The sequence below is a fragment of the Lates calcarifer genome, linkage group LG7_2 (assembly GCF_001640805.2).
Source record: "Lates calcarifer isolate ASB-BC8 linkage group LG7_2, TLL_Latcal_v3, whole genome shotgun sequence".
NCBI classification, from domain to species: domain Eukaryota; kingdom Metazoa; phylum Chordata; class Actinopteri; family Centropomidae; genus Lates; species Lates calcarifer.
Genome location: NC_066854.1, coordinates 6004126 through 6026141, shown reverse-complemented (window position 1 = coordinate 6026141; position 22016 = coordinate 6004126). Strand labels below are relative to the sequence as shown.

The 22016-nt window shown below is 41.9% G+C and overlaps 1 protein-coding gene across 1 annotated transcript in view; it reads right to left on the bottom strand.

Moving 5' to 3' along the window:
* fam184aa (family with sequence similarity 184 member Aa) overlaps nt 1–22016 on the bottom strand; it is a 44099-nt gene that overhangs the window by 9759 nt on the left and 12324 nt on the right. Inside the window, exons 5-19 of the mRNA XM_018690552.2 lie at nt 20606–20812; nt 19981–20154; nt 19689–19850; nt 19071–19206; nt 17640–17821; nt 17372–17557; nt 12753–12875; nt 12518–12679; nt 10468–10589; nt 9958–10108; nt 4650–4764; nt 3987–4084; nt 2117–2270; nt 1252–1379; nt 968–1152 (exon numbers count right to left, since the gene is read on the bottom strand). Coding sequence (XP_018546068.1) covers nt 968–1152; nt 1252–1379; nt 2117–2270; nt 3987–4084; nt 4650–4764; nt 9958–10108; nt 10468–10589; nt 12518–12679; nt 12753–12875; nt 17372–17557; nt 17640–17821; nt 19071–19206; nt 19689–19850; nt 19981–20154; nt 20606–20812 — 2285 coding nt within the window. The remainder of the gene's footprint in view (nt 1–967; nt 1153–1251; nt 1380–2116; nt 2271–3986; nt 4085–4649; nt 4765–9957; nt 10109–10467; nt 10590–12517; nt 12680–12752; nt 12876–17371; nt 17558–17639; nt 17822–19070; nt 19207–19688; nt 19851–19980; nt 20155–20605; nt 20813–22016) is intronic.

Below are 22016 nucleotides of genomic sequence, written 5' to 3'. Positions count from 1 at the left end.
ACTGCTCTCAAATACACTTAATTTCCTGGTGGGGAACCATGAGATTGACGCTACTTTTTTTTTTTTTTTACTAAATTATAGAGTACGCCAACAAGAAGTGCAGCTGTGAACAAAACTCAGCTGGGACCCACGGAGCAGAGCTGGTACAGGGAATGTGGGGTCTCTTTTAAAAAGAAATGGTATCCATGGATACTGTGTTAATGCCAGAGTCTTAATTTATCTGTCTGCAATCTAAGTGAAAGGAAGTAATGAAGAGTGTGCTGCATTCACATACTGTATGGGACCATGGCAGGTTCCTTAAAGAAAACAAGGACCAGTTTGCACGACTAGCTGATGAAAATCACTATTCCACAAGTAAAAACATTTTAGATTAAACACTTTGTTGTGCTGCTGTGTTAAAGTCACTTTGTTTGGCTTTATCATTTAGCAAACCATCTAACATTAAAGGACTATTTATTTAAGTTTTTTCTGCCGCTAAATGTGGTTTCTTGCTGGGAAAGGTGATGGTCACATGTCAAGAGCTACAGCTCTTCAGTTTTGACAGTTTCTTAATCTGATAGTATGGAAGTGCAACCCAACTAAAGGTGTACTTGTCATAAAACATATGCTGAGGTTGAATAAAACGTGTGTGTGCTGAAAGTCACGATGTTGATCAGAAACCCGAGCAGAAACTCTCTGCATAGATGAACATGAACGCTTCCCAAGAAGCTGCTTTTAATCATAAGCTGTGATGGTTGTTCCCATATGACATGAGTGCAGGATTAGTTGTCAGCAAACTGGGTCAGTTACTGTTGAGTCACAGTTTAGTTCTGCCCTCTCAATAATAATAATAATAATAAATGGGAATTTTTCACATATGACATATAAAACATTTTCACATTGAATTTAGAGAATTTGCCGTTGGAGGGTGGAGGTGGCCTCTGTTTGTGAGATCAGGTTTAGCTGTGAACTGTCAGGTGTAATGTACCTTATCTGATGGTTAGCTTCGCTCCGGACCCGCAGCACCTCTTTGCCCTTCAGCTCCAGCTCTCTGGTCAGAGTGTCGATGGTCTCGTTCAGAGAGTGGATCTCATGGTCCAGATCGGTGATGCGGTTGCTACGGGAACACACCTCCGCCTGCAGGTCTGAGATGCGGACCAGGAGCTCTTGTTCCTGGAAAATATACAAGAATTAGTTGTTAGTTAGAAGGTGCTGGTTCACAAACAAGCACAAGGAGAGACCAAAGACGAAGGCAGACACTGTCGCTGTTACCTGCTGGTGGCTGTGCTCCATAGCCTTCTCTAGCTCTCGTTTGGCGGCACTGTTTTCTTTAAGGTGAATCTGCTTTAGATGCTCTATTGCTGTAGCATGGAGGTGGTTCAGCTCTGCACGGAGAGAGGCTGCCAGACACAGACACTGGAGTTAAACACAACAGCTGCACATGTAAAGACATCATCACCGTGAGAGGAAATATAACGGTTTGATATAAACCAAATGACTGTGTGTACGAGTGTTACCGCTCAGGGTAGAACATAAATGATGTACTATATATCCTCTTTGTTCCTTGTGGTTCCTTTCCCTCGAAAAGTCGAGCTTTTTATCACCTGAGTCCCTTTGAAACGTCTTAAATTTGAGAGATTTAATCTCAAGGTTGGCTTAACATCAGAGGCAACTTCACACCATCTCTTATGTCATATATTCCAACATAAAGTTCAGTTTTGACATCTTGTATCTGTTCACAGATCACAGAGAGTTCATCTGTTATTTCTTGGCTTTCAGTTCCATGATATCAAAGGAACCTATCTTTTAAAACTTGGCACTATTTAACACAGAAGTCCTTTACAATTCCTTTTACAATTCAGCCCCTAAATGCAGATGTTTTGCAGATGTATTTGTCACTTCTTTTTTCTTTGTGACAGTTTTCTTCCAGTCTTTTAATAGTCAAGATATGGAGAATGAGGATGAAAATGTTTGTCACTCCTAAGAGCAAAGCCATCAACGTAGCAGGATGTAACTTCCTCACAGCTGCAGACACATAATCACCATGGGCAGAAACATCATTGCTGTAGTTTAAAACTGTGCCACATGAAGAGAGGCTGTCATTATGAACAGACATAAGTTGTGCATTATCATTTACCCAGCTTTGCTTTGCCCTCATCCTCCAGTTCAAATCGCAGCGTCTGCAGCTCCTGGTCCGACTGCTGCCTCAGGATCTCTAAGGTCCTCCTGTGGGCCTCCTTCAGAGCGTGGACCTCCTCCCTCTGCTCCTGCTTCAAACGCTCCTCCAGGGCCTGGCAGAGGGCAGGAGAGGGGAGATTAAAGAGAAGATGAGAGAGGAGAAATGAAAGGATTGAGATGACGTCACATCAAAAATACATTTTTCCATGTGGCATGGGTAGTGTCAACAGTGAAACCTCATTTGTGGTGCCTTCAAAGACACTTACTTACATATGGAAAGACTTAAGAATAAGCAAACACCAACTAAAACAAGGGTTTTCAGACAAGCATTATTTCTGCTTTTTCCCCCTGGGCCTGAGTTAAACAGCAAAACCTGCCTCATTTTGTTTTGTTCAGCTGGTATAAAAAGGAACAGGCTCATTTCCATAAAGGTGCATAATGTGATGTATGACCCCAATCAGCAGGAGCTAAAACAACATTTACAGGTGCCTGACACGTCCCCTTATAGACACAGGGCAGCAAAAGTCATCAGATGCCTCTGCCTGCAATGTAATTATATGAGAGCTTCAACCATAAACTCAACAATAAGCTGTTACCATCCTGGCTCATTTTCAATATCATTTAACAAGGAAATGGGTGAAATTAACGTTGATGAACCTAATGAAATGTTTCACAAAGCTACAACTCTCCCAACTGGTTTGATTACTTTATGAATCTTTTACCTCCAATTAAGTCTCCAGCAGGAATACGGGCCATTTAATTAAAACTAACAAAATTAAAACAACATTTTTTTCCTTTACTTACACTGTTTGTTGTGTCTTGTGTATTGTGTTGGTAGTTTTGTCTCTCACAGAGGCTCACAACTAATACAGTGGCTTACTTCTCCTCTACACATACACACAAGAAATAATTAGCGTGCTATGGGATAAATTGGAGGGAAAAATCAAATTGCAACAGAGTGCTGTAGTTTCTAAACGTAGTTTCTAAAAGGACAACAAATCAAGTCAGAGAAAACTGTATCGTTCTCATACTGAGAATCTCATCCTGCACCAGGAACTCTACTCCAAGAGTTCTGACTGTCATATATAAAAAATGCAAGGCACGAATAGAGGTACAGCAGCAGCACATTTTAGTACTGAAAAGCACATTTTCACAGGTGTACAGTACCACAAAGGCTGAGCCAGGTGAGCACATTTTGAACTAAAGGTAGAGTGACTTAAGGCATTGCCAAAGTTGTTCAGTGGTAAAAGCACTTTCCATTACTGCAAAGACCTATATTTAATTAAATGTCAATTTTAGCATGAGTTTTACTTAGAGTAGTTTTGGTCTTAGGTCCAATCACACTCAGCTGCAAACAGCCATTAATTTTGTCTACTTTAAATCAATAAAAACTAAAGACATTTTAGTTTAGTTTTTGGAAGAGAAATCTGCGCCTCATTTTCGTCTTGCATTTTTAAATCTTATGTCCTCAAGCAATCTGAATCTACAGCTATCACTGTCTTTGAAGTTTACTGAATAATAGGTGTTGTTCTCGTCTATCGCAGGGTTAGAAAATCCAGCGCTGTTGACTTGTTTATAGCAGACTGCGACAGCTCACACGCAGTGCTCCTGGCACATTAGCCTGCATGTTTTCATAGTTTGCCCCAGATGCTCTGTTGCCATTTCTTGTCAAATTTTCAGCAGGATTGTCGACAAATTTAGGCCTTAAATCTGTTCATTTCCTTGCAAGAAGCAGTAATGTCAGACAACATTACTGGCAGAGACATAATGTTAAATCCCAAGCTTGAGAACACACACATACATGCTTCCATTCTGCCTGTGTGTCTTACTCTGATCTGGTGTTGCCTGGCCTCCTCCATGGTGCTGAGGGCGCAGCAGTGAGCCTCCTGTAATCGATGCTCTCTCCTCTGATGCTCTCTCTGCATCTCTGCAAACACACACACACGGGCAAACAGAGGCATAAGCATGCATCAAAGGCAGGCGTGTTTCCATTTTGTTTAACAATCTGCTCAGTCACACAGTGGCATGAGACACACGGGTGAACAGAGCATGAAAACATATCTGAATTTGAGGAAGTGGAGTGATTTTTGTTTTCAACCCATCCTGCGTTTTTGTTTCATTGTGTTTTATTGCATCACACTGTTTAAATAAAGACTTGTCTTGTTCCATCACACTGTGAGAAACCATGATTTGAGCACATGCTGTGTGCCAGTAGTTTTCCAAACAACGGCACAGCGCTGTAAAAGGAGTTATTTCCCTCGCTGACATACACTTATAACGTGAAGCAGCAGCAGTGCAAACAACAAGTGCGTGTGTGCATCATGGGATTCCTTTGCGTATGGGGGGTTATTTGATTACCACATGGGGAAGGTGGATTATAAATACACTGAATGGCTACTGCTGACCATAACTAATATAAAAATGAGGTATAAAATAATGAAAATCTAAAAGAATATAACTTAAAGGTGAAGGAAGAAGGTGAAGGAGCTTACCTTTGAGCTGTTGGCTCAGCAGCTCTCTCTCCTGGTTGAACTGAGACTGCAGCTGCTGGAGAGCTGACTGCGACTGAGACAACTGCAGCTCCAGGGACTGTTTCAGTAGAGAGATCTGGACGGAGGAAGAGTGAGACGGAAACACAGAGAGAAGAAGATTATAATTACTGGAGTTCACACTGAAGGGCGAAACAACAGTCGCTAAAGTGCCTGGCTGTGCAGAAATGGACTGATGGGTGGGTAATTAAAGGCAAATGTGGACAGGTCAGTGTTCCCGTGCCCTAAACATAAAAACAGCAATTATATACTGGGCTGTGGTCATAACATGGTACAGCTTCAAGTGGTTTTCTATCTCTTGACTGGACAGCAAAATCACATTCAGTTTCTTCTTCAGAGCAAATGGCCTCAGTCTTTTCAGAAATGTTACGTATCTCCAGGAAATGAACAACACACTCGTTTTACTTCACTCATTTAATCAGGTCAACGTTAAAAACATCACGTCTCTGTCTTTTCTATTTCCTCCTGCGTCACTCTTCCATTCTTTAATCCTCACATAAGAACATTTTCTCGCAGATTGTTTTGCCTTCAGAGAGATAGTCTAGATGTTTTATGACAACTACTCACCGGTGGAGATATCGACATATGGATATGAGCCAAACACTGAGTGCAGTAGCTGGAGATTTCGCCACTCGTCTCAATGAGCCGACAGCTTGTCAGACAACGAGCGGCGGCGCACGGAGCCAAATAACATAAAGCCAGCCGGCGTAAGCCCCATCACAGTGCACAAAACAGTTTTGTTTTGAGGAGATATTGGAACTATTAGGGGCCTAAGTGGCTGTGAATGGCAGAACTCTCTCAGACAGGCGGCTCTGGCCCTCCGCACGCCACTCTTCCTCAGGCTCCAGCAGTTAAATCCCCAGGAGGATTTAGTGCTATAGGAGTACTACATTAGCGACTGTAAGGTAAGATGGATTTAAAATGAGAGGATGAGGAGCAGGGCTGGGATGAAGTTTTGTGGGGTTCTGCATTGAATATGGATTTAAAGAGACAGGCAGATGACCTGTACAGTTTATCCTCCCTTCCTGTGTCCACTCACTGTCTGATTTGTCATTTTTATATTTACAGAAAAATAACAAGAAATACAAGATTAACGAGGTGCAAATACAACCTGTAGTGTGTGCGTCTAACCCCAAATGCCTTAATTAAACACACTTCCATGCACACACACCAACACACGCCAAGAGCAGCTGGGGGCTAGAACCTTGTAATGAAAATATCTTAATGAAAAAGAAGTCATTATAGATAACGACGGCACATCCACCCACACACACAAAGCAACCCTGACACTTGATTCATTTAGGGACTTTCATATCCTGTAAATAAATCATTTCTTTTGCTCTTAAGCAGCACGTGTAATTTCTGTGCCATGTCCATCAAACGCACAAGGCTGATGCTCAGTTTGACCACATACTGAGAGACACAAGAGCAGTGATTTCTGATGGGACTTGCCTGATTTTTGAAATGTTCATGTAAAAACTTGAAAGAAATGCAGATTAATTTGGGCATTCAAACACTTCTTATACTTGTTACCTCAAAGTCAGTCATTAGGAAATCTATGAACAGATGAAGAGAGACTTATCAGGTAGAGAAGTGTCAACTCTAAAGAGGGAAAAAGTCAGGAGTCAGTTTTTTGCTTCTTTCCTTTCTATGAAAGGAATTCTTTTAAGATTAATAAAGAACTTGATCTAAATTTGGGATGAAATCTTTTTTTTTTTCTTTTTACAGCAGAACCATGTCACTCTGTTTCTTTTTTAAAAGCTGTTTTCACTCACCAGACTCACTACTGCACAATAAAAGCCTACCAGGAAGGCTGGGAATTATCCTATTCGAGCTTCTGGAAGGCTTTTAATGTGAAGGATACAGGAAGTCTTTCATTGACTGATCAAAACAGCAAAGTAGAAGCCAATGGAATTAATTAGTGAACGAAAACAGTGCTTCTGTTAAAAATTATTATTATTAAATTAGTGTTGTGGAAATGTACATTATTAAAATATCTCTAAGAATTATTAGAATAAACTAGCTGCAGTCTCACCCATCACTTCCTGTTGTTACTTTGACAGCTGTTGGTTTCAATCATGGATCATGTGTTAACAGTACGAACTGACTGACACTTAAATGTGAAGTGACGTGTTGTATCTGAAGGGAGTGTGACTCTCTCTCTCTTTCTGCATTGTGTTCGAGGAGTCCCATCAGTAGTGCCGGTGTTTCAGTGGAGCTGTATGTAGGTCAATACAGTGCAGATAACTACAGTAATACCTGAGTCCTTTTGTCTTCAGGCCAGAGGAATAGCTGCTGCCTCTAAGTCTCATCTACACTAGAAACGTTTCTGTGTTGGAATGTGAATATGAACACATGAATATTTGAATGCATGCCAGTATCCAGGTACGGTATGTGCGTATGCATAAGGTGCTGCCATGATAAGAGCTGCTGGGATTCTTTTGAAAGGAATGTCAGTGCTGGGAATTTCCTCTGTGGAGGAAGAGGATTATTTCTGGCCCATAATTCCTTGCTCTAATAACACAGTAGACAACTCCCACTGCCAGTCAGAGTCATCTGATTATGAACTCATTTGTAACTGCACAGTGATTTTTTAATTTAAATATCTAAGTTTGAAAGTCATTAAATCATTTTGTCTAACAGTAAAAAATCTAACAAATAAAGAACAGCAGACAGTGGAGAAGCTGCAACCAGAGAATATTCAGCACGTCTGCTCTACAATTTACCTCCTAAAATTATGCATACAGTATAAAATCATTTAATTAAAGCCAACACATATGTACACAGAATTTAGAGCTCTGTGTCTTCATGTGGGGGCACAATTCACCAAAGCCCTTTGATGACACAAAACACACACATACATATGCACACAGAGTGTAAGCTCCTTAGGTATCTGCTCTGTGACTCTCTTGTTTGATGTTTATTTTCAGCCACTCTGCATGATCAGTTGAGGATGTAGCATTTTGTACTATGAGTCACATTTACACAGTTCCCAAAACTAATTTGTTGTGACAATGCAGACTTGGATAACACTCAGTAAAGAAGCTGTTATGAAATTACTGCTCAAGTCTTATTATTGGACTAATATACCTTAGTATTGATCAACAGAATATTAATTAGAAACTATTTTATATCAACTATATTTATATTTAAGTGATAATTAATTGATTAATCAAATAATCTGATTGATTTTTATCACCTCTCTGACCTGATCTGTGGTCTATTGTGTAAAGCAACAAACAACAGGTATTTCCCACAAAGTCAGACTGTTCCTTTATCTTTGTAGCGTCTTGTCGTGAGCAGCTTTTGTCACGGCTCGGGTTGGTGGGCGTCTGAAAAGTTGCCAAAAGCTGGCATTGGTGGTTGCTGGCGCCAGCTTGTCAGAAAATGTTTATCTGAGGCCACCGGCGTCTTGGCAAAATCAGGACGAGCCGCTTTGAGGTTTCAGTTGTGACTCAGCTGAGCTCTGAATCACCCAGAGGCAGTATGCTCAGCACGGTCAGCTACACGAGACTAAGTAGCGTCTGAGCGTTCAGCCCAGCGTCGAATGGTTCTCACTGTTGCTTTGATTCTGACCTGAGCAGCTGAAACAGTCCTGCTTCTTCTAATTTCCATTTTCACTCGCATTACAAAGATTCTTCAGTAACATTGCTATAAGGGAAAGAAACACACTCAGATCTTCTTCTTCAGTGTGTGTGTATGCACGTATATATAGCATGCATATGTGTATGTGGATCATGTGGGTGAGAGATAAGGCTTTAGGGTAAACTAATTAAAAACCAGAAGCTTTTTTTAATTCTGCATTGCTGGTGGCGAAGAACCGAGTAATTGGACAAAAATAACACAGGAAGACAAGTTAAATCCTTTGGGGTTTTTCAGACTTACTTGTTCTTGTTGTGAGAATTATGAGAATTGTAAAGCAGGTGTAGTTTAGTGGACACACAGTCAGTGAGAGGGAGGAAAGTCTGCGTCTGTGTGTGTGAGATGGAGCTGTATTTCTCCTCGGACACGCTATGACTGTCTCTGGGCTTCAACATCAAGTGGAGCTGTCAGTCAAAGTGATTACCACAGAGGGTGGATGAGGGTGGGGGTAAAGGTCAGGGATGGGAATGCCTCTATTTCTATCAAAGCCACAGAACAGATAAAAATTGCTTTTGCCCTCATTCATCTGTAATTTAAATGGTTCAGAATCTGTTTCAAAGGCTCTTCCTCAATACAAGACAAAGAAATAGTAAAACATACTTAGGGAATATCAGTATCACCTTCTAAAACCAGGTACTTTATGTGCATCTAACAGATTGTACACCTGCCAGCGCCAGGTGTGTGATGCTAATGAATTACCAAGCACAGCAGGCTGAGCTGGGTGCAGCATGATGTGCATGTGGTCTGTACCTTATGCTGTAGCTTTTGGTCTTAGAGAGATTTAAAAACCCTGCTAAACAGAAAACTATGCTGAGTACAGAATGGGAGAATTAAAACACAGAATTACATTTAATTTTGCAAAGCTCTTTAAACACTCTTAGTGACAGCCTTGCTTTACCATGCTAGCACAAGTCAGTCACAATAGCTCCCCAAACATCTATTTCCTATTTTCTCTCTCTCTCCCTGACATAACAAGCTTGTTAGCTCCCTCACTAACAGGACAATAAGTTGACACTGCTTGTTTAAAACACATTTTGAATAACAAACCATACTCTTTTGTGGAGCAGTTCAAATACAGACAGAGGAGGTTTTAATGAAAAAGAGGGTGGTGCAACAGTGTTAAAATGCTACGACAGCTGCCTCCATTATAAGACTTTGTGGCTCTCAGTTCCCTCAAAGTTCAGCACTGTCAAGACAGCTTAGTATTGGTCATCGCTGGAAATACACAGGTTAAATTCACCAAAAGTTAAAATACACCCAATGCTAACCGGTCTGGACGCTACAGTGAGTCCCTATCGGAAAGTGACGAGACAGGCAGGCTGACTCGGGTAACTTTGGTAGAAGAAAAGAAGTGATAGAACTAGAAGCTGAACAAGTAAAGCTCTTGGCAAATGAACAAAATGAGTTTTCACATGGCAATATTAAGTTAAATAATGATGTTTTTAGTTATCATTTGTGTGGTTCAGATACACTACACCTGTAATTATTTTTTACGGGGGAAATACAGTAATTCATAAGGAGAGATGTCTAGAAAAAAAGACTTGACTTTAGTAGATAATTTTATATCCCTTTGTCCATCCAACTGTAAATGTGTGTTTGTGTGTTTTACCTGTTCCAGCAGGTCCTCCACCTTCCTCTGCCAGCCCTCTCTTGCTGCCATCATTTCCAGTTCTTTCTGCTGGGAGAGCTGAGTCAGCGCTGCCTGTTTGTCCGCTTCGTACTCCTCGTTCAACTCCTCCTTCAACAAACGCACTTCTTCCCTAAAGAGAGACAGGAGCAGTTTGGTAGAATTATTCTTCATTGTGTTAGTGTCCTCGCTCTGCTGCATTTTGTCCTGCTAAAGGATATCTGTAAATATTGTATGCCTCTATAAACCTGCTTCCGATTGTGTTTGTTTCCTATTCGCTCTTATTAATATCCATGAGTGCTTTGGCAAAGCAAGTCGACTTGTTATGCTAATAACAAGTGTGATTGTGAAGGAGAGGGGGCGAGAGACGACAGAGATGAATGATAAAACAAAAGGAAAGAACAAAACAAGAGAAAGTGAGACTGACAGGCTGACAGAGAGTGTAAGACATACGTATGAGGGCAGAGGAGAGAGGTTTCTTTTTCTCTTTACCGTAGTGCATCTCTCCACTTCTGGTCCAAGTCGTCTGCCATCTTGTCCATCTTCTGTTTCTCCTCCGTTCTGATGGACATCACTCTGGCTTCATGCTGCTGTTTCTGAGTCTCGATTTCCTCCTGCAAACACAAACAGATACACAGATTTTTGCCCAAAACACTGCTTGTTCATCTGTTGCACCATCTCAGCCGTAGCTTCTCCCTGCCTGCCTTGTTTTTGACTCTCGCCTGCCTTCCATCCACCTTCAGGGCACCAGCATGCTTCATCACAACTGCATGTGGGATGGTCCAAAAGCCACAGAAACCCTCTGCCCCCTCACCTTTCATTTAAATCACTACCTTGGGATGACCACCTGTAAATCTGTTTTATACTTTAAGCCATAATCTAGGTTGGCATAAAGGACTCCAAGAGTAAAATGTGCTGCTATAATCCCTGGTTGAATAAATTATTGGTTGTGTTATAAAGAGTTCGACACTTGCTGCTGGTGAAAGAGCTGAAACCTTGATAATAACAAGGTAAAAATCTTCTCAAATTGCTATCTCTGACCAGATTCAGCATTTCAATAGCCGGGGGTTGGATGACTCATAATGCCCACCTCCACATCTATTTATAATGCCACGGCTACGGGGCATTTGTATTGTGCTGGTTTCAAGGCAGAAACCAACTTCACCGGGTCAGTCGTTTCCAGCTGCTGAAGAGGCTCCGGGGTTTATCTGCTGATGAGCTCATTAAAAGACCTAAAAGCTCTCGTGTTCAGCTTTGAGGAGAAGTGCTCAAGCGGTTAAATCCAGACTTAACTGTTTACAGTGAGGGTAATTATCTTCAAGGGGACACTGGAAACAAAGCATCAGCTGCCTTCAACTGTTCCCGACTCTGAAGCTGTGTTAACGCTGTTTTAGGGATACTGCTGCACAGGTTGTCTGGAGGTTTGGATATTTATAGTGATGGAGGTGCATCAGTTTGGTCCACGCTGGGCTGGATTTGTCAGATAAGGCATGAGAGACAAAGACGAAGCAGCGCTCAGAGGAGATGAGTCACATTTCACTGCAATCACGCACTGCAATTTCATCAAGATAATCACGATTTTTTCATCGTGCTGTGAACCTGAGTCACATAAACAGCTTTTCTTTCTATCTCATTAATTTCAACACACACATTTGAAAGATGTATATATCTGACTATCACAACTGGAGTATCATCAGAAGTGGGTCGAGTCCAATAAGTTGCTATAAATTGACTCTGTCCTCCCCTTTTTTCTACTGCCCCCTTTTTTAGAACATAATAAGCTACTCAAGGGTTCATACCCCACTAAACAATAGCTGGTCTAGATTCACTGTGAAGCGGGGCTCGCACAGTGAATACAAGATACAATCCTGTGTTAGGCTCGCCTTTTTTAACAGTCCAAATCCCTTTCTTTTTATAGAACCCATGCGCTGGTGGGAAAGCAAAGAGCACCACTCAGCAATTTCATGTAATTATCACTCCTCATTCAGCCTCTCTGTTCCTTTATCACCCTTCTTTCTGTCATTTATTAGTCAGTCTTTATTTGCTGATTTTATACGTAAGTGACGTATTCACTTATTTATATTTTCACTTCATCTGTGTTCCTGTTTGGATTGTTTTATTGTTACTATATATCACAGGGGAGATCCCTAAAAAACAAACATTAGTCCTAATATTAAGAGTACTTAAAATAGTCATTCAAAAAAAGCGATCCAGCCTATTTCCCTGCTTATTTCACACACTCTTCCTGTCTCTCCTCTCTCTCATACCAGCAGGGCTCTTTTCAAACACAGGACCACTCAACTCATAATAGCCTCATCATCATTATCTCACAGCTGGCCTTCAGCGCTGCACTTATTTCTCAGTTAACTCTCATTTCCTGCTTTCAAAACCTGCTTCCCGTCTCCTGACTCTCCATCCTTCCTTCTCTCTCACTTCCTCTTTGTGTCCCTTCACTAAAAGTTAGCAGGAGACACAGACTTTGATTTTCTGTAAAACCAGCGGCAAACTCAGCGACTTGATCGATTTTTCTGGTTCTCCTCACCTGCAGGTCAGTCAGCAGGTTACTGGTCTCTCGCACTCGTGCTCTAGTTGCATCCAGCTCTATCTTGAGTTTCTCCTGAGTCTCCTTCAGACAGGTGATCTGCGTCTGAGCCGAGCCCAGGTTCTGCTGCCCCTCCCTCACCAGCTCCTGGAGGTGGGACACCTGAGGAGATCACGGGGAAAAATCGGTCAGAAAATGGGAGACGAGATCAGCAAACGGACTGAACGTTTCGTACCTCCTGGTTGGCCATGTTGAGTTTGGCCGAGAGCTCCTCCTTCAGGTTGTCCAGCTGCTGCTGGAGACGGTCTCGCTGCTCCTCCAAGGACAGACGCTTGATCTCAAACTCCTGACTCATTTTCTGGAGAGAAGGAAGAGAGAGAATAAGAAATGATGAGGAAGGACAGTGAGAAGAGCCTGATGGCCCCTCTGCAGAAGCAGGAATACAGTTTAAAAGGAGTTCCTGCTGAAGTTTAATCTTTATAAAAAGGAGGCGAGTTAGAAAGTCACTGTGCAGTAAATCCCATTTGTGCCTTAATATGGCGTCGTGGCAGCTGTTGAGTGTGAAGCATGGCTACTGAATGAAGGGAGGGACACGTGAGTTGTCATTTAAACTTAAAAGGCCATCTCGTCAAACCAACCAGTTTCTATAATCCTTCAAACCACAGCATTAAATCCTCTCGGGGCCACTCTGAATTTATCCCATGAAATTCTCCTTTTTGTCGTCCATTTCTCAGTCTCTCTTCTCTATTCATCCCTCACATTGATGTATCTTATAAAATAAAAGGTGTTATTGTGCTCTGTTTGTATTGTAATAGTAGTTTACTGGATGAACAGCACAGCATCCTTAGATAAATATTTCTGACGCTCATATTAAGTCAATTCTTTGCTATTTATCTTATTGTGAAAGGAATCACTCACAGTTCCTCACGTGTATCACGTCCAACAAACACTGTCTGAACAGAGCTGCAGACATCACATCTTCTAGCCTGGATTGTCATAATACTCTGCTTTAAAATTTGCAATGGTGTCTCAGCTACTTATATTTTTGAACTTCCGACCCTCCCACATACTGCAGGTGTCGTAGCATGGAAAGTACCTCTGCAGCTAAGTCTGATTAAGGTCATTTTAACAAGAAAGCACCAGCAATCGTCCACATTTACAAAATATACATGTTAAAACACAAATTACATTTACATTTTCTATTCCCTTTTCAGTCAAACAGTAGTAAAATTTACAATTTATAGAGCTGTTTAATCATTCCAGTCATTTATAGAACTAAAACAAAAGCTTCTCAAATGTGAGGATTTGCAGGATTTCTCTCTTTTATATCACTGCACATTGAATATAACTGTGTTTTGTACTGTTATTTGGACAAATCAAGACATTTGAAGACACCTTGGACCTTGGGTAATTATGATAGACATATGTCACTGTTTTCTCGACAACCTGATTAATCTATATATATAGATTAATCAATAATAATGTGGTAAATATATACTGTATTCCCCCACCAATTCTTCCTATGATACAAGCATAGCTCAATGTGTTTCATTCAGTATGTAAATTACTCTCATCATCTTATCTGATGGTGTGAACTGCTGCCATCCGTAACCATGGGAATCTTTCCCATCCCATACTCTATAAAGCAGCATCCCATCTTATCTTACACCACTTGGGAGCCAGCCAGTAATCCACATCGTCTGTCTTTAAACTAATTAGCTGAACCTGTATTGTCCTGGCTCCAGCTTTTGACACTGAGGAGAAATACCCATACAATAAAACCATGGATAGAGACAACACAAAAACTTGGAGCTAAGGAATCAACAAGTACAGACAACAGCTAAAGACAAGACTGTGTTGTGGTTTGCTCCATATGGGAACAAACCCATCAGATGAATGAATGAATTCATCTAGAGCCACACTGGTACAGTCAGCCACAGGCAGATTAAAAGATATGACCGCAAAGTCGCCTCATCTGGCCTTAAGTAGACTGTGGTGAATAATGAATTAACACAGCACAAGCAATTTGTAGAATTAGTCATTTTATTGCCTCGGTTCGGGAACTCGTTAATATCTTGCTGACAGAGATAAAAGTTAAAAGTAAGAAAAAAAAGATGGAAACTTCTAAAATGGAATTTGCTGTATTATAAATGACCAGTCATGTTGTCTTCTTTTCTGTCTCTTTGTCTTCCTGGATCCTTATTAAGCCCAGTCCAAATAACAACAGACATTAACCTAAAGATGATGAGGCACAGCACAGCTCTGGCTTACATAATATTCCCCTCATCACCTATGCCCCCCCATCCCCCTTTTCCATCCGTTCTGTCCGTCGCTCTTTCTTCCAGGGAATCTATAAACACACACCCACATGCTCATACACCGCTCTCGCTTGGCTCGGAGGCAGGATTTAATGTCAATGAAAATCAGCCAATTAGCAGTCAGCTTCAAACAGCATTGAAAGTATGAGCTCATGAGAGGAGGAAAGAAATGAGAGGAATGTTATGAAAGGGGAGAAATATGGGAAGAGACAGAGAGAGAACACAGAGTTCAAAATTATTTAAAACTCAAAAAGTCATTTCAGAGGCAGAAAATATGTCTTCATTTTAGACGAAAAGCTGCGGTTTTAAAGGAACAATCTGGACTTTGCTGGTTGAATATCATTCTGTTTTCATGCCTCTGCACTAATTCACTTTGACTGGATGTCAACAAGCTCCAGTATGACTGCGATTCTTAATGTTTGCTGAGTGCAGGTGGAGCCACGTGAGCGTGAATAAATGGGGTGTAATGTACTGTAAGAGCTGCACACAGGAAACAAACAGGCGCTCCTCATCTACTATTATACAATAAAATTAACCAATCAGATAACATCTACCCTCTTTTTAGTGTTGGAATCTATCAGAGATAAAAACTGATTCATTGTTGCCTTTTAGCTGTCATTCACTGACAAATCAATAGGTGTAAACTGGAGTCTCTTTACGGGCAACTCATCCATTGGACAGTTTTTCCCACTGACATCAAGTCATGCTGAACTTGAAGCTTAATGTGTATATTTCTGTCCTCTGACTGCAAACAGACCTCTAAAGCTATAAACACTGACAATCACGGTCCATCGTTTAAAGTGGTCTTTGTCTGGCTGTTTTGTTTATTTATCAGAGTTTGATGGACAGCCTTCCCGCCAGCAAAAGCAAACTGAGCCAGATGGATAAATGCACCAGAATTCATTTGAACTGACCCAAGCAGGCTTTCATGTTGAGAACACCTTTAAAGGGCCCATTTATGACTTTTCTCTTCTGATAAACGAGGTTTCTTGCTGGGAGCAGGTGGTGGTGATGGTCGCTGACAAGAGCTTCAGCCATCGTTTCATTTACAAGTCAGGAGGTTATAATACGACCTCTGAGCAGCACTACGTCTTCAGGACGGACACTACAATGAGTAGCTATCAGAAAGTGACAGGCCAGGGCTAGCAAGTTAGCATGCTAAGCTCAGCAGAAGAAAATGATTTAATTGCTGCTGGCCCATTTCAGGCTAAAATCCCTCATCATTGTTCTTGGCTCTGAATAGCTGTAACTGAATCTCCGTGGTTTTGGGTTTGGTTTCACTCCTACGTTGCTGCTCATACTCTGATCAGCAGATATCAGCCTCATTGTTGACTGATGATTTTCATGCGGTACAGCTTGAACAGCAGCAGCTGCTCATGGCTCACATCGGCTCAGGGAAGCAGGAAAGAGTAAAATCCTCCTTGCTGCTTTAAACCATTTGTCGCTGGTAATGTAATGCAGTTGTGGTTGGTAAATGAATCAGGGTAAATGAATTTAACCTGTGTTATTTGATCTGTTGTTCTTGCTCCTTCAGCTACAAGGTCATTAGTATTCCCTCCATGCAGCCCCTTTGAACTCAGAGACAGAGAGGACAGAGGATGAGGAGAGAAAAGAAGAACTGGAGGATGAAAGAAAAAACCAGATGACAAAATGAAAGACGCAGAGGGAAATACAGAGAAATAGCAATGTTGTTTTCACGTCTTAGTCCTAATGTTGACCTAATTAAATGTGTGCAGTCAGTTGAGGGGCCTGCTCATTTCTTACAGATACATATTCTTTAAACAACTGAGGCCACTTGCTCTGAGGAGGAAATTTAATTGCTGATGTTGCTGCACAGAAAGGAGAGAGAGAGGTGCAAACCCCTGAGAGCAACACTCGGCTGTGTGTGTTGTAATTACTGTTTTCATCTGAAAATCGGTGACTTCACTCACGGCCTTTTCCATGTTTTATCACCAGAAATAAGATGCCTGCTTTCAAAAAATTACAGTTAAGACAAACAATCTCTGAGTCTGAGTTTCCCTTGGTCCATTTAAACTGTGTCCAAATATCTTAAACTATTCTAACCACAAGAGAACAACTCTGAGCTGAGCTGTGATTTATTTATATTTTCTGTGACATTGACAGAGGGTTTGACGCACTCTGACAGCAGGATGTAAATGTAAGATTCAGCCCTGTGGTGACACAGAGAAAACACAGGCATCACAGTGTTTCATTCATGAAGAGCAAATGACTTTGTCACTTCCACAGCATCTCAAACCACCAATCATTACTCTTGCTGAACTGCAGACCTGAATGGGATTTATACATATTCTGATGATTTTTAATTAATGGATTTAGTATGTGTCATGACTAGAGATCTAACAGAACTGGTTATTAATTCATCTATAGATGGAGTAGATGGATGGATAAGGCACTTATTCGACTGACTATAAATGAAAACCATAAAATGCAGTTGAAAGCCCCAGGCGAAGCAAGTAACAGGACCTTGAGTTTGGATTATTTGTCAAAGTGGAAAAACCTGAAACACTGGACTCACAGTCATGAGGAGTTTCTTCTCCTCCTCTTTCTCCTGCTGGGCCTCCTCCCTCATGGTCTGGTGTTTCTCCTCCAGCTCCTCCAGCGCTCTGACCTGCGCCTCCTTGAAGCGGTGCGTCTCCTCCTCGTAGTGCGCTCTGAGTCTGGTCAGCTCCTTCTCGTAGCCCTGGTGCTCCTCACGCAGAGACTGAAGAGGAAAGAGGAAGTTGGTGTTGAATCATCCATAACCTGAGTTGTCTGGACTGGAAATAAAGAGGGGTTAAAAATACCTGTTCTAGCTTGAGCACTTGCTGTTTGTGCTGTTCGTTGGCGGCCTGGCTCTGGTTGAGCAGAGACTCCCTCTCCTCCTCCAGCCTGCTGATCTTCTCCTTCAGCCGATTCTGCTCCTGGTCCAGGTTCCTGATGGTCGCTTCATGGGCCATCTGGGTGGCCTGCAGAGAGCCGATCTGACCTGGGAACAGTCACATCAAACACTGCATGTCAAAGAGGCTCCACAGTCAACAATCAGACCAGTTGAGACCTTCTGAATCCAGCTCTCTGCCCCAGGCAAACTTCCAGACAGAAGGTGAGCTTTCTGTTAAGCTCCCCAAAGGTTTTAGGTATTTCAAGGTCCCACTGACAAAGACACACTTCTTGTAAAACTGGTAGAAAACAAGGGGAAATAGTGCAGTGCATTGATGACTCAAATTATGTGGGCACAAAGAAAGCAGATTTTGCAGAAGGAGAAAGTAGTCAGAAGAGAGTTTACATGACAAATTTTCATCTTTTGAATGGATTATGAAAGGTTTAATCCAGAGCTTTCAAAGTGAATGAAATGCATTTCCAAGCAAGCCAGTTTTACAAGAGGCATTTTTGATGGGGCGCCTTTTCTGAATATTCATGGAATAAAGGCTCTGTTTAAATGCAGTAATGCAGGAAGACATCTTCAGATCTTCAGGATGGATGTGAAAGAGAAATTCTAGGACTTGTCAGCCTTAGGCCTTCTTTGCCTCATGCTGACCTCAACACTCTCATGTTGCTTGAGATCATTTCACTAATGAAAACAAATGTATGAGCATTTAAAAGCCACTATCGGCAATTTGTAAGTGACAATCATCTGTGAAATGTGATCTGGCAACATTTGCACACTTCAGGCCCCGGGGAATTAAATTGAAAAACTGTAGGAGTCTAGCACTGACATTATTCTGACCTTAAACTATGCTTCACAAATCTCTTTAAAGGTGCTGTGTTTTTTCTGTTGATATAGAGCCAACATTAGCATTAAAAGCTGTTTACTTACCAGTCTGGAGGAAAAATTGCAAGTTCAGCATCAAACCTCATTCCTCACCAAGAGCTGTCTCCAGCTCCGGCTGTCTCACTTTTCTTCTACGAAAGCTTGCATGGTAACCAGCTAACCCTGCCCCGTCTCTTTGCAATAGTGAAGTTACTGTAGTGTAGTGTCCAACATAAGAGGATGAAAAAGTAGCACTGCCCACAGTTTACTGGTCTTGGTAAGTAAACAGCTTCTAATGCTAACATTGGCTATGTAGTGATAGCAAACCCCCCCTTTAATGACATGGAGACCAAAATATTATCATGACCAGTAATCATAATGCACAAAAACATGAAGATAAGCTCCAGGTTAACAACTAGTGTAATTTCCCTTTAACAGATCTGTAAAACATCGGTCCACAGCACTGAATAGTGTGTTACTATCTTACTGGCTTTGTGGAGGATTTCAGTTGCCTGCTGTTGAACTCGTTCCCTGCTGCCCTCCAGTTCATACTCAGTGTCCTTCAGCTGCATCACCCAGATCTCTCCGTCCTGGATGGCTTCCTCCAGCTGCTTGTGCAGGTTCTGCAGCACACACGCACACACACACACACAAACATTTCAATCGTGACAATCCAGCATTCGGTATTTTGAAACCCAATCGTATCTCTCCCACCACAGCCTAGAGTCACATAAACCTATCCAGCTATTCCTTCCATTGCCTGAAGGACCATCAGTGCACACCACATTACATTTTCCCACCACTTGGAGATTCTTGAAAACAGCTTCTGCCCTGAAGCTTTTACTTTTGTCTTTGTTTTCATCCAATTTAGCCCACTTTCCTACCCAAATTTAACCAAAAGAGGACTCTCGTACTATTTGTGCTTTGTTGGGAATTACATAAATACCAGAGGATAAGGGTGGTAGATATGAGCAGCAGTAGTCACCATGGTTCAGCATTATTTTCACATCGTTACAAACAAATCAGATTTTGGTTTTATTTCAGAGAGAAAAGCATCATGTTTATCCACTCAACAACCCGTGCATCCATGAACACACACACTCACCTTGATGGTTCCCTCTGCGTTGGCGAGCGACGTCTGCAGTCTGTTGGTCTTGTCTCGGTTCTCTCTGGCCTCCTCCTGAGCTTTCTGGAGCTCACTCCTCAGCTTGGACAGCGAGCGCTGGAGCGCTGCCTCTTGAGCCTGGAACTCCTTACGGAGCTCAACCTTAGCATGAGACGTGAACACATTACCACCTGTAACTGTGTGATATGCCAGCATTGTGTTTTTGCATCAATCACAGGGGAGAGAAAGAAATAGTGCAGTTTTCCTTTAATAAACTGCAGTCCTGGTTTACCTCGGTCCTTTTCCAGGCCAGCAGGTTCTCAGTGGTGAGCTGGTGTGTTCTCCTCATGGCCTCCAGCTCTCTCTCATAATACTCCTGTGCCTTGGCCAGCTTTGCCTCATACTCCTCCACCAGACGGACCTTATCCTTTGTTAGCTCCTCCACCCTCTCCATCAGTGCCTCCACCTACACAGAGTGATGGATAAATGGAAAGCGAGTCTTTGTTTTTTCTCTCTCAGATTTGAAGGTTAGTCACGATAACAGCTGCCAAAATACATTCTGAATTTTGTGGATTAAAACATTTACCTTCTTATCTATTTTTTAAAGGATTAGTCTTTATATTGGACAGTTGAGAGGAAAGGAAAAATGGGAGGAAAATAAGGGGATGACATGCAACAAAGGTCCATGGCCAGAATTATTACAACCACTTCAGGTTTATATTACTCTCAAAAGCCAAGTGCGCCACCAAAACAACCCTACATTTTTCAGTTTTCATGCCAGAAACTGAAAACTTTATAAGCCTCCGAAACAGCAATTACCCCATCAAGTAACTTGCTGTATAAACTTGCTACAATCCAAAAATTGTGGCCTTCCAAAAGACACATCTATCTTCCTTTCTCTCTCACTCTTAGCCCACCTCTTGTCTATGGAGCTCGGCCAGTTTCTCCTGGTCTTCGGTGGAGGAGGCGCTCTGGTTCTGCTGGTTGTTGAGGAGTTCCTCCACCTCCTGGCGGTGGGTGGCCCTCAGCTCCTCCAGCGCTCGCCGCTTATCCGCCTCAAACTGGGCCTGAGCCTGGCTGAACGCCCGCAGCTTCTCCTCAAAATCCCGACGCATCTCCTCCACCTATTGAAACCACGAAACATTTTCTATTCTTTTTGGATCGTTCATGTGTTATTGCCAGCCTAATCTCTACCTGTGCCAAGCTACATGCTCACAGCGTCTCTTCAAAATCCCTCGGTAATAATTAGAAAAGAGCAAAAATATTAAACTCTATTACCTTACGCTGTCAGTATACTTATTTGTGGTTTCTCTCCGTGCCAAAACAAATACTTGCAGCTTCTCTACGCCTCTCCGTGTGCAAACGGCAGCGACAAAGAAACTTGTCCCGTGTTTGCTGTTGCATCAAAAAATCTGACAGACAGGTTGAAAAAATATATAAAAAATGGAGCATGAGATGTGATGTTGTGTGATGCCAGCAGACTTTGCTCAGGTTGGTAAAGAGGCTGTCTCTTTAGTCAAGCCGTGACTAGACAGTGTGAAGGCAGTGGCAGAGAGAGGAAGACGAGGGACGGGACCGACGCTAGCACAGACCAATCCAAACATGGATGAAGTGATGACGAACTGAGCTCATTCAGCCACCAGCTCATCCTAGATATTTACACTTCAGGGGGTCATTTATGCCCACTGCCATCAGACTCTACACAAGCAGGCGTATATGGTATTGTGTCACGGTACGATATGGTACATGACATGACATGGCATGATAAAACATGATTTATGTAGATTAGAGTTTGTCATCTTACATTTAATGTGGTTTTATTGTAACTTTATATAATGACTGCAATCAAGCTTTAGTGGATTACTGTACCTGTTACTGTTACTTCACAGTGAAGGTGAACAAATCTCGCAAGACCTTCACTCCACCGGGCAAACATGACGTAAAAAAAGCAACAGATCGCTTTCCAGTGTAAGTTTATGTAACTGTGTGCCAAGCAGCAAAGCCTCATTTTTGTTTTTACCTGTAGTTCTGGAAGCAAGGGTCATGCAAAAGAGGAATCCAACAGCGCCAACGTCACTGGGAGTCACAACTCCCTTTAATTTTATTAGTAATAGAAGCCTGATATTTTAGTTCTGCCTATTATTAGAGTGAGTTTAGTGCACAATATTTCAGCATTAACCTGGGTCTGAGAATCACAATACATCGCCATCCTCCAGTCTTTTGGCAGGTCATGTGATTAGATTTATTTGTGTGTTTGTGTTTCTGTCATAGGCTACCTTTGGGGACAAATTTCAGACTAAAACCAGTTCATTAGAGGGCAGGACAAAA